Source organism: Siphateles boraxobius, unplaced genomic scaffold (genome assembly GCF_051911475.1).
Source record: "Siphateles boraxobius isolate OS27281-9 unplaced genomic scaffold, OSU_SipBor_1 6, whole genome shotgun sequence".
NCBI lineage: Eukaryota > Metazoa > Chordata > Actinopteri > Cypriniformes > Leuciscidae > Siphateles > Siphateles boraxobius.
The window spans coordinates 31,964,070-31,976,588 of record NW_027509186.1 but is presented as its reverse complement, the minus strand read 5'-3'; the positions used below and the strand labels follow the sequence as shown (position 1 = coordinate 31,976,588).

Genomic DNA, 12,519 nt, shown 5'->3' with positions numbered 1-12,519 from the left:
GGTCTAATATCCAATAAGAAAGCAATTAGCAGATTGCTAAGAGTAAAACCTTTCTGTCATGTGTATTAGCAGAACACCCTTCTGCCCGTGTTGGGTGGCAACTAATTAAAAGTACCAACGCTAATTACTTCAATTCATTTTCAGTCACATGAAAGTACCTCGGCAGTTTTTAAAATAGTAGCTATACAGTCTTGTCAGTAAACAAACAGTTTTTAAGTTTTTCATCTATTATTTATATATTTTTTCTCATTATTTTAGCTTTGTTTATTTCATAAAACAATTGTAATAGTTTAAGCTTTAGTTAACAATTACAGTACAACACTGCTTTCAGGTAGTGTAAATGTAGGTATTCAAGTCTAATGCAACTTTATATGAAAATCTTATTTGTATTTTTTTTGCCACCGTTTTGATAATGGTAATTCAAAATGGTAATTCACCACTAGTGAAAGTGCTGCTTTATGTAATGTAATAGATTTTTTTTTGTTCTTCTTCAAATCCATTATCCATCCATGTATCTCATGTTCAGTGACATTACCACTGTGTGATTTACAGTTAAACAGTGCAGAAATAACAATAATGCACATGCACATACCCACAATACTCATGGTACTGTCACTCGCACCAACTGTGCATTTCAGCACGTCATTCCCTCTATTTGCTTGTCACACTGTATTTAGTATCCCCTATACAGTCTGAGGAGTTTGTGTTTTGCAGAAAATCCTGTTCAATCCCATCCGAATTTAACATGTCCGGTCAACTCTACTTCTTCACTTATAATATATGTTGACCTTGTCAAGTTCACTACCTGGTGCACCATAATTATATATTTCAACCTTTTTGACAGGGTCAAATAACAGTTGGTGGTTCCAGTACTGCTGGCATCCCATCCAATGCACAAAAGTAAACAATTAAGGAAAGTCTGATCACAAACTCTTCTGAACTACTTTAAAAGTCAGGTATGGTGCTCATTAGATTTAATTCCTCCCATAGTTATAATGCTGTAATTATATCTCACATGCAAGTCTTGCACATTTCAATGGGTTTCGATCCTGTCCGAATCAAATCATATAATAATTGTAAATGAAACATTGTTTGGAAAATGAATCCTATCCGAAGAGTGCTTATCGGATTTCAGAATTAAAATTTGGAATGGAAACAGAACAAAAACCAGCGTTTTGGCTGTTAAACAACAAAGTGCTCAGTCTCTGATTTATGAGGAGTTGCTGCTTTTAACCACTTTTACCATGCGCTACATGGATAAGCTTATTTTCTGCAGTCTTACACAAGGCTTTCTTAAGGATCTTTATTTAGGGAACACAGCTGTGCTCTTTTCTTCCTCAAAATAAAACACTCAGTCTCAGAGAATAAAAGTATTACCATCACAAGATGTGCTTTAAAGACAAAGCCAAGCATATGCTGCTGCTCAGAGCATTCATTTGAAACAATGACAAGCTTAAGTTGTGATCACTTATAGATGTGCATGCTTTCCTCCTATCAGACACCTTTATAAGCAAAGCCACTTAATCAACGCTTTCAACCTCAATTCAGGCACATGTTTGTTAACTCTCCTGTACACATTAGCTTATGGCTATACTAGCAACAAATGCTACTTTCAACCAAATGATAGCATTGAATGTGATTTGGATTACTTAGATAAGAGCCTACCTTAATGTGCATTCTTTCACTGCTTACAAAATCAAATACTTCTCTACTATATAGTATGAGAAGTACGCCAAAAAATTGGTATGTCCAAATCCATAGTTTCCTGAAAAAAAGTGAGCGAAAAATACCCAAGAGGCCATGGGAGAGGATTTATGAATGGCAGTGAAGCAATTTGAGTCTGGCAAGTCTGGAATTTTGAAATGGAAAATGTGTTGGAACCCTGTACCCTTATTCATACTATATTCATACTATATAGTACATACTTTTTTTTAATTAACAGTCACACAGTAAATTCAGATTCAAATTCCTATTCAGATTACATGCAATTTCAAATGCAATGCATGTCTACGTTTTTTTTTTTTTTTTTTTTTACATTTTGCCTCTACTTTTTTCCGATGTTCTTGAATGTTATTCTGGCATCTATTGGCCTGGATGAATAAAGTTTTTTTTTTTTTAAAGCCATCTGTCCCCAATACCTTTTAAACTTGGCTTTGTGATTGTACAATTCAAAGTTTGCCTTGATAAACGGTACCTTTTTATTTACTTTTTATTTTACTTTCAATTCATATTCAATTCAAATTCAAAAATATAATAAGGTCATCAATTCATTTCTGAATGATGCGCAACCCTGGCAAACATGCATTTAATAAATTACTGAAGTGTTGTTGCCTCTATTTTGTCTATTCATATCGCATACCTACGGTGCAGTCTTTTTGATGTATGACTGGTGTTTGGTTGGGCTCTTTGTTTTCATGTGTTATGTGATCCCCACATTTCCCTTGTGTTCATGCCATGTGTTTTTTTTATTATTATTATTATTTGTATTATATTCTCATTGGTTTCAATACATTCAGGTGTTGCTCAATTGCTCATTAGTAGTCTATATGTGTATTTATAGTCCTGATTTTGCCATTCGTGTTTGTCAAGCTTGTCATCTTTTGATGCTGCAGTCAACTCCTGTGAGTTTCATGTCAACACCATGCTTTAGTCAAGTTTAAGTTTAAGTATTTTTATTTTCAAGTTGTTGCTTTGTTTGTTCACTTTTTAAATCATGAAATAAACTGCATTTGGGCTCAGAAAATTGACAGCTTCAATGGCCTATTAGCCTACAGAAAGCTCAATGTTACAAATGAAAATGAAAACAAAAGCAAATGGCATGAACACAAGGGAAACGTGGGGATCACATGACACGTGAAAAAAAAAAGAGAGCCCAACCAAACACCAGCCTTACAATAGGCAGCCTTTAATTTATGGGATAAAAAAATGCATAAAGTTACATGTATTGGTTGAGAGTGTTCTGGTCCCCTCCAGCTCTCCTCTAGTGTGAAGCAGAAACCTATTTTGATATGTCTCTATTCGCCTGTTCTTTCGGAGAGGCTGTTCAAGGTGTTGCTCTTAGCTGTCAGTGGTACATGTACTTCCTGTGGCAGCCTGTCAGAGGGAAGTGTGGCCAGTATCATCACTGATAATAGAGCACAAGTGCCTGTCCAAATCCAGCATAGCCTTTATGGATTTTTAACTGTTTTTGTATGTATTTACCCGTATCATGACTTTAATAGAGAAATATGGTACAATGTGGCCTAGACAAACCTATTGACGCGCTTATTCAATCAGAAAGAGCATTGTGGAAATTTTGTTAAAAGGTTAAGCAAAAGTGACTGGATGCCTTTTTTTAGAATCAATCGCTCTGCTTTAATGTGCATGAGGTTTGGCAGCTGGACTTCTCCTTGGGATGACCCAGTTTCCCAGAATTTCACAGTAATCCACTCTTAAATGAATAGTTCAGCTAAAAAAAATGAAAATATATGTGCTGTTTATGCTCTACTTACGCATGCGGTGTGAAGACTTTTGATGTTATTTGATTGCTTTATATGAATCCAAATTATAATTTGTTATTCCCTTTTCTAAAATTGTCCCCTCTGGACTCATTTTGTGCTACACGGAAGAAAGAAAATCATATAGCTTTGGAAGGAGGGCAAATAAATAATGACAAAATTTTCACTTTGGGTGTACTTTAAAACCCCTTAACTGGCAACCCCCTTTTGATAATGCACTATTCAAACTTAAATTATTGTAATTCAAGAATGCTTTGTAATAGACCTAAGTTTGGTCTTGTTTTAAAGAAAACACTCTGCAGATTATTGCTGAAGTGAAAGCAAAAAATGAAAAAATGAAAAATGAAAGTATGAAAAAGTTATGGAAGTTACAGTAAATAAAATATACTGTACTTAATATTTTTCTTTTATATAGTCAAGTCAAGTCAAGTCATCCTCATTTATATAGCGCTTTTAACAATGTAGAATGTTTCAAAGCAGCTTTACAGAGATAAACATGTAATTTAAGGTAACAGAGATTGGTTTGGTTTTATAGTGGTTCTTGAAAAATGTTTTTTCCAGCTTAAGTTAGTTTTGATTGATTCACTTCCGTCTAAATGATCATTTGTTATTAAATTAGGGGCCGCTAAGACGACACCGTTCTCTCTAAACAGACTTTAAACGTGAACCTGTGATAGACGCTGATGGCGTTCACATGTGCATTAAGAATTGATTCTATAGTTATGTGCGTTTGAATATATGTGTGCAGGTTTGTATTTCCTTACAAACCATGCCTAAACAAACTACTTGTCTTGTCTATTAATTTTGATGCAGAATTTTATTTTATCTTATCACTTTGGGTAGGTACGCGAACCGAAAAATTCCACAACGCTTTAGAATATAATAAAATATATATTTTACAAAATATTTTTTACTATAAAATTACTATAAAATGTAGCTGAAAGGGAGAAGCACGATAAAATAATTCAGTGTATTGTTTCTATGGTAACGCAACGTCCAATTTCAAAATGGTTTTCACAGGATTAATTATGAGTTCGTAAGCTTTCAAATGATATCTAATTTATGATAACTACTAAAATATGTGATCTAATAAAAAAATATATATATATATATATTTTAGACCTTTATTTTAGAGTCTTAGACCTTTCCAGCGATATATAGTTTGTCATGATTAAATTAGGATTTAATAGTAATATATTGACGTAAAGTTAGGTGTCCCGCTAGCGGGATGGTGACAGTTAAAACTTTAATAATTTGGGTCCCTTGAATAATGTTATTGAATGAATGTATAATTTGCATTAGTGTCCCTTGCCTTTTTCTTCAAATCCAGCATGTACAGAATGTTCTTGTATCCCTGACCCAACAATACAGCTACCAGTATCAATGATTCATGAAGCCAAAGTAGCCTATCTTTCATCCATTCAGTTTTTCTTTTCTTCCAGGAAATGTGTTTAGCTTTTATGGCCATTCGTTTCACTGTAGCATATTGCCCAAGGTTGTGATATGGATGCTAATGCACTGTCTTCCACAGCACCCAGACTAATTAAACATACAGAACAGCTGTGAATGAGAAGATATCACAATTGGTGTGGATTCTAAACATTAGAAAAAGACAAATTAGCCTGGTTTGGGCCCACCTCTCCCAGCACATATTTTGTTTTCTCTATCACGTCAAAAAGAGTCATCTGTTAGTCTGACCATAGAGTCATCTTCTCTGATATTTCTGTCTTCTTTCATGAATGGGATTTCTGAAGCTCAAAGAACATTGTGCACAAACACTTTGAATTTTGGATATCCCACAGCTTTAGAAAGTGCTCTGGGAATACATGGCCCATAAACAGTGCAACTTCTGACAGATGAAGCAAATATTTTCTCTTTTATCATGACAAAGACATCCTGCAGTGCAATACAGATAAAGTTGCACCTGACATTTTTTGTTATACTGAAAATAATAACCAGCATAAGGCAGGTCCATGGAGATGAAGGCCATTGACTGTTCAATTAAACAATGCAGTAAATAAACAGCAGAAATATTTAAAGCGAGTCCCAGTAATGAAAGCATTTTAGATACTTAACAACACATGAATATCATATCATTGTAATACACTTATATAGGAGAAGGCTAGATATGTTATTCAACGCCCGATTGCGCAACAATAACATTGCTATGTTAGCACAACCATTTAGCCTTCTATAACTGTAATTAGATTTCACAAAATAATGAGACATCTTACCTGTAGACCAAGGTGTCATCTGTCGAGCTGTTGTACTGAATCTGATACATCCTGATTCCAGGGAAATGTTGTTGCGAAGGCCACCTGATGAGTGCAGAATTTGATGTAAGCTCAGCAAGTACCACCTTCCTCTCCTGAGATCTGGTCTCATTGCTGACTGATGAAGTCGACTTAGCAGAGGTTAGAATATCGGATGGACCTGGATCAGGTTCTCGGATCCGGTTAGTGCTGTTAGCTAAGTGTGGCAGGGGGCTGACCACCAACTCCACCGTGCCTGTAGATTCCCCCGCAGCATTTGACGCAATGCAGGTAAAGACTCCTGTGTCCTTCAAGGAAGTAATGTTGATCTCCAAGCTCCCGTTGCTAAAGCTTAAAGTACGGGAGGTGTTGGCGATTAGACGGCCCTCTGGGGAAATCCAGTGAACGTCTGGGTCTGGGTCCCCATTGGCCTTGCATTTCAGGCTGGTGGGTTGACCTTCCATGACAAAGGTTTTGGGAGATTTCCTTGTAATCACTGGGGGATCACAGATGAACTCCTCTTCTGGAATTGTCCAGAAGTACTTTGCCATAAGGTCGGGTGGTGACGCGCAAGTTTCCAGGTCATCCTCTCGCGTTACCCTTCTTAGCCAGAGTAGTTCACAGTTACAATGTAGTGGGTTCCCTCCAAAACTTAGGACGAGTGAGGAAAGGGGTGACCCTTTTGACTTGGCATAAACTGGTATCCTAAGGAACAATGGATCAGGGGGTATTTTCTTTAGCTTGTTGGATGTCATATCCAGACGTGCTAGTTTGTGTAGGTTCGAAAAGACTCCTAAAGGGACATGCTCTATGAGGTTATGGTCCATGTTGAGAGTGTTTACATTGGTGAGGCGTCCTATAGTGTCCCATGGGATGTCCACCAGGTTATTGTATGAAAGATCCAGGTCCTCAAGAGTCCCTAAAAAGTCATCAAATGCATGTGGCGAGATGTTGTGCAGTTGATTGTTGGCAAGGATAAGGTGCCGTAGGTTGGTGAGTCCTCGGAAGTGGTCGTCCATGATGACGCTTATGCGGTTACTGTCCAGGTGCAGTGCACGCAGTCGCTTAAGATCGGCAAAAGCATAAGGCAAAATCTGGCTGATGGTATTGCGGGACAATGTCAGGTGCAAGAGACTGGTCATGTTTGCGAAATCCCTCCTCCTTACTGCGGTGATAAAGTTCTCTGTGAGACGGAGCTCCACTGTACGCCGGTCGATGACTGTTGGCACAAAAAGCAGGCCAGTCTTGGCACAGAGGATGGCTAGAGATGGCGACAGGTTCTGGCACATGCAACGCTTGGGGCACAGCTGCCCCGAAGCAGACACAGCCAGCACCAGTAGGGAGAAGATCAGCCACTCCATCTCTCGGGGGAACTGCAAGACAAGCAAACACAGTGTGCCAGTGTAACAACATGTAAATGAACTCTACAGCTGAAGTTCTAAGCCAATGACTTCGTAAAATGCAATGTCACTGTATTGGATGAATAGCCCTAATCAACAACATCACATTACTAACACTGGCCTAGAGTAAGGGCAATATTTAGTAAAGGTTTTTTTTTTTTTTTTTTTTTTTGGGGGGGGGTTGTCACAATTGGGCTCTGTATACAAATCCACAATCACATTCATGTTCTTTCTGGAATCGAAGAGATTCCAAGGCTCTATTAATACATTGGAATGTGTACTTAACAGTGATCAAGTGTATCAAGGGATCAAGTGTATGAAGTTGAAACTTCATGGCTTATTTTTATTTTTTATTTATTACTTTATTTCAATAGGGAGAGTACACAAAACATGATTCCAGCCAAAAGCTGAAAAATATGCATTGTGAATACATATATACATATGCATACATATATACACCCATAAAAGAACACTAGATACCTATTTTAGGGATACTTCCAAACCTGGCAGCATATATATAAATGAATAAAACAATGTATTACATTTAAATATGCGTACAGCTCTGGTTTGTTCAAAACCAGTGCTTAACCATCATTGTGAAAGGCTTTATAACATGTACTGATTTAATTTAAATTGGCAACATGTCAAAACAATCAAATTGATCCCAAACAGGAAAAAAAAGTGATTAGAATGGATGGCAACCGCATTTCCAAAATAGTGCACTACTTTTTTTTAGGCTTTGACTAAGTCAGAGAAAATAATACGTTATTTAAATTGCTCTCATTGTTTTTAGACATACATTTTTGGGCCTCTAAGAGAGAAAAAACAATTATATGAATACAGTATAAGGTTAAAAAATAGGTTATTTCTTTCACCGTGCATCACTGCTTACAAGATACACTGATGTCAAAAGTAAGAATCCTTTTGCCACTGCAAAAGCATAATATGGCTTTTCAATTGTTATGGTTACAGAGTAATGTAGAATCAATTCATAAGTAAGTTTGTGTGGAGATGATGCAAGGTGGCAGAAATATGTAACCCCTTCAAACTACATTAGCAAATATGCACTGAAGAAAATAACAACAACAACAAAAAAAGAAATACAGCATGTTTTTCTATATCAAACTAGATTTCTTTGAGTGCAAACATAGAAATATCAGAAGAAAAAAGGGGCCAGTAAAAAAATATCACACATATTTAATTGTGTTCTCCTCTCAATCACAATACAACCAGTTTTCATTATACAGATAAAGTTCAATCAAATATCTGCACTTCATGAAATATGTGCATCACAGCAGGTCTTAAGGTATGCGTAAAATAGGTATTAATCTTTGTGTATAATAAGGTGCCATGCGACAGGACTGAAACCACAAAATTACGGAAGCAAATCTGTCCTGCTGAAACAAAAAAGTATTTTGCTGAGATGCATCTTGTGAACTCTTTAATTGATGTATAGCTGTCATTGTGTGGTTATGCTATGACATCATACAGCTGCTCCTCTTGTTGACAATATTTATGACAATTTCAGCTGCTATGGCCGTTGGTTTTTGCAACATAACGTTCTATGTGAGACTCATTATTGGCCATTCAATTGTGTGTGATTTTGGAAAAAGGAATCATACACATGGAATTAATAAATCATGCCACTGTCTTCAATACGTTTTTTATTCTATTTAGGTATTTAGTACTTAGAAATTAACACAGATTGAATCCAGTGTAACCATGGATTTAATTATAGTTGCTTTGAGTGAGCCAAACGGATTTGCATCTCATAAAACACAACATGGCCATGTTAAAACAAAAAACTTAAAAACATTGGATAAATCAGATACATTCTCTCATGGGACTTGTTTGAAGACTTGTTTCATAGAAAGTTATCTCTGATGTACCCATTTGATTTGGCATCTAGTTAAAAGTGTGTTTTTCTGCACCACTGGCATCAGCAAAAAGCCTGCTGTTCTTTGTACTTCATTACTGAATTATCTGTATTTAACTGGAGATGATGTGACATGATTCTGGATTGTTCTTCAAAGCTCCTCTCGGATGTGTAGTTATAACAAAAGGTATGTAAGCTCAAAACTGAGCAGAAGTAGGTTTATTTACAACCCCAAATCAGAAAAAGTTGGGACATTTTGTAAAATGTAATAAAATCAAGAATCTGTGTTTTTTTCCCCATTCTATTAAACCTTTTATTAGCTGACAAAAGTACAAAGAAACGTTTTCCAAATTCACTGACCAACATTATTGTATTTTGTAAATATAAACAAATTTTGATTTTGATGTCTGCAACACACCCCAAAAAAGTTGGGACAGAGAGCAAATAAAAGTGAAAAGATTATCCAAATTAGATTATCCAACTATTTTGAAACAGTCCACAATGAGCAGGTGAATTGGTAATAGTTGAGGGTATCATGTTTGGGTGTAAAAGTGCTTCTCAGTCTTTTTAAGCAAGGATGGGTCATGGCTCATCACTTTGTGCCAAATATCTTGAGAGAATTGTCAAACAATTAAAAAATCATATTTCTCAATGCAAGATTGCAAAGCATTTATGCCTTTCATCATCTTCCATACATAATATTGTCAAAAGATTCAGGGAATCCAGAGAAATCTCATTCTGTGTTGGGTAAGGCAGTAGACCTCTGTTGAATGTGCGTGACCTTTGAGCCCTCAGATGGCATTGCACAAGATACCATCATGCTACTCTGTCAAATACAGCCACATTTGCTCAGGAGTAATTTGGAAAACCGTTTTCACTGAACACAGTCTGACGCTGCATCAAGAAATGCCACTTGAATCTCTGTTACGCAAGAAGAAAGCTTTACATCAGTTTTATGTGGAGATGCCGGCAAGTTCTCTGGGCCTGAGCTCATCTCAGATGGTCTAGAAGACAGTGGGAATGTGTGCTGATGTCAGATGAGTCCATGTTTCAGCTTGTTTTTGGGAGAAAATGGACATCGAGTTCTCAGTCCCAAAGACGAAAGGGACCGACCAGACTTTCACCAGCGACAGGTGCAAAAGCAAACATCTGTGCTGGTATTGAGGTGCATCATTGCAAACGGAATGGGTAACTTGCATTATTGTGAAGGTACCATTGACATGGAGGCATATATTTGGATTGTACAGAGACATAAACTGCCATCAAGATGACATCTTTCCTGGGAAGCAAGACAATGCCAGGCCTCATTCTGGACATGCTAAAACTGAGTGGTTTCTAGACACTCTTCACCATAGAAGGGATGTGCCTGCCTGTTTACTGCAGTCCAGATATGTCTCTTATGGAAAATGTATGACTCATCATGAAAAGGAGAATCAGGCAATGATGACCACAGACTGTTGAGCTGCTGTCTTGTATCAGACAAGATTGGGCAAATATTCCACCTGCAAAACTCCAACACTTAGTATCCTCAACTCCCAAATGATTAAAAAGTATAATTAAAAGGAAAGGTGAAGTGACACAGTGGTAAACATGTCTCTGTTCCAGCTTTTTTGGGGTGTGTTGCAGCCATCAACATTAAAATTTGTTCATATTTACAAAATTGGAAAACTTTTCTTTGTACTTTTGTCAGTTAAAAAAAAGGTTAAAACGAATGAACAAATAACAGATTCTTGATTTTATTGCATTTTACAAAATGTCCAAACTTTTTCTGATTTGGGGTTGTAACTAACATGATCTGATTGCAGCTATAAAAAAAAACGTATATAAAAGACATAATTTATACTGCCATTCAAAGTTTGGTGTCACATCTGACCTGTGTTAGTGTTTTGCTTGAGTTATACTTTGGTGTTTTCTTTGTTTATGCTCTTCTGTTGCCATGGTTTTTGATTTGCCCTCACATGTTACACATGTGTCTTGGTAATTATTTTGTTTAGCCCCAGGCTGTGTCCGAAATTGCCCCCTATACACTAAATAGGGCACTATTTGAGGGGACAGCTATTTGTAGTGGTGTCCGGAACGTCCTGGTTGCGTATGCAACCCACCGTTCCCTGAAGGAGGGAACGGAGGACGTAGTCGACGTCGACTGAATTGGGGATCTCGCTAGAGAGCCTGTCTTCTTCGAGTACTATTGAACGAGCCAATGTAATTGGCGTGCGTGATTCGCATCACACCCTCCGCCCCCGCGGCGCGGGTATAAATACGGAAGTGGATGCACGCACTAGTTGCTTTTTCGCTGAGGAGCCGAGAGTAACCCGGGGTCAGCGGTGGTCCAGCGGTAGTGGCAAGGGGACTACGTCCTCCGTTCCCTCCTTCAGGGAACGGTGGTTGCATACGCAACCAGGACGTTCCCTTTCAGTCGATAACGTCAGACGTAGTCGACGTCGACTGAATTGGGATCACCCTTTGAACGCGCCACTAACGCTGCCACCTTCCAGTGCCTAAACCAAAGCCTCCTGATGCCCCCGCAAATTTAAGGCGGGGAAGGACAGGGGTTAGGCCAGGGAAGTAACTGCTGTTCCTACAGGACCACTGGGAAAGCGTTCCCCGTACATTGGAAGGAAGGGACGCTGCGGAAGCCATGTCCAACCCAGAGGGAGGTAACGTGGAAAATACACATATGAACTTGGCGGAAACCGGGCAGTCTAACATATGGAATGTCACTGGGGTGGCTCCAGCCTAAGACGGGGGAGACACACGGGACAGTGACGGCAGAGAGACTCTGCCGAGGGAAGACACGGCCTCACCGCAGGGAGCCGTACCGTGGAAGAATACACATATGGGGTCGCCGAAGGGACCGCAACATATGGACCCAGCCTAACACAGGTTCCACACTGCTTACGAGTGGTAGGCCTAACACCAGACGTTCCGCACGTCCGACGTCGGAGGGGTGTGGAGGAACTCAACAGGGTTAAATTTTAAGGGAACTCACTGGAGTAGAAAGGCGCACGTATCCAGTCCATAGGAGGGGAATGGCGCAGCAAGCCGACACTTGAACCGGGCTCACGGTGAAACTGGCTTCATGAGAAGGGAGCCCACGGGAAGCAGCGGTTCAACTAGGTGTCGTCCAGCCCCCAACTCTAGAATCTGTTTTAGCAAAGCATATCGTCAACGCCCAGGCGGAGCACTTTACACTCATCATAGAGGAGCTCAACACCTAAGTGGACATGTTGCATCTCGGATCTTTACCGAAATGAAGGCAAGCACTAAGTGCAACTTTGCATGGAAACAGCCTTCCCTCTCTGCTGAATTCCAACAGATATTTGTAGAGCTGGTCTGAGGTCTATGACTTGCATTCTGTACACGTCCAAGCGAACGGACAGAGAAGCCAGGGCTGGATCTGCCTCCTCCAGGGCAGCGCTTGCAGGCTCACCACCTGCTCCTATTACGGAAGAGGTAGGAACCTTGGGCACAATCCGAGCCGGGGTCTCAGCTTG

General features: G+C 38.9%; 1 protein-coding gene across 1 annotated transcript in view; it reads right to left on the bottom strand.

Moving 5' to 3' along the window:
* Positions 1-12,519, bottom strand: part of LOC143716398 (leucine-rich repeat and fibronectin type III domain-containing protein 1-like protein) — a 137,969-nt gene that overhangs the window by 46,952 nt on the left and 78,498 nt on the right. The window contains exon 3 of the mRNA XM_077208932.1: positions 5,732-7,122. Within this exon, the coding sequence (XP_077065047.1) occupies positions 5,732-7,110 (1,379 nt within the window). The 5' untranslated portion in view covers positions 7,111-7,122. The remainder of the gene's footprint in view (positions 1-5,731; positions 7,123-12,519) is intronic.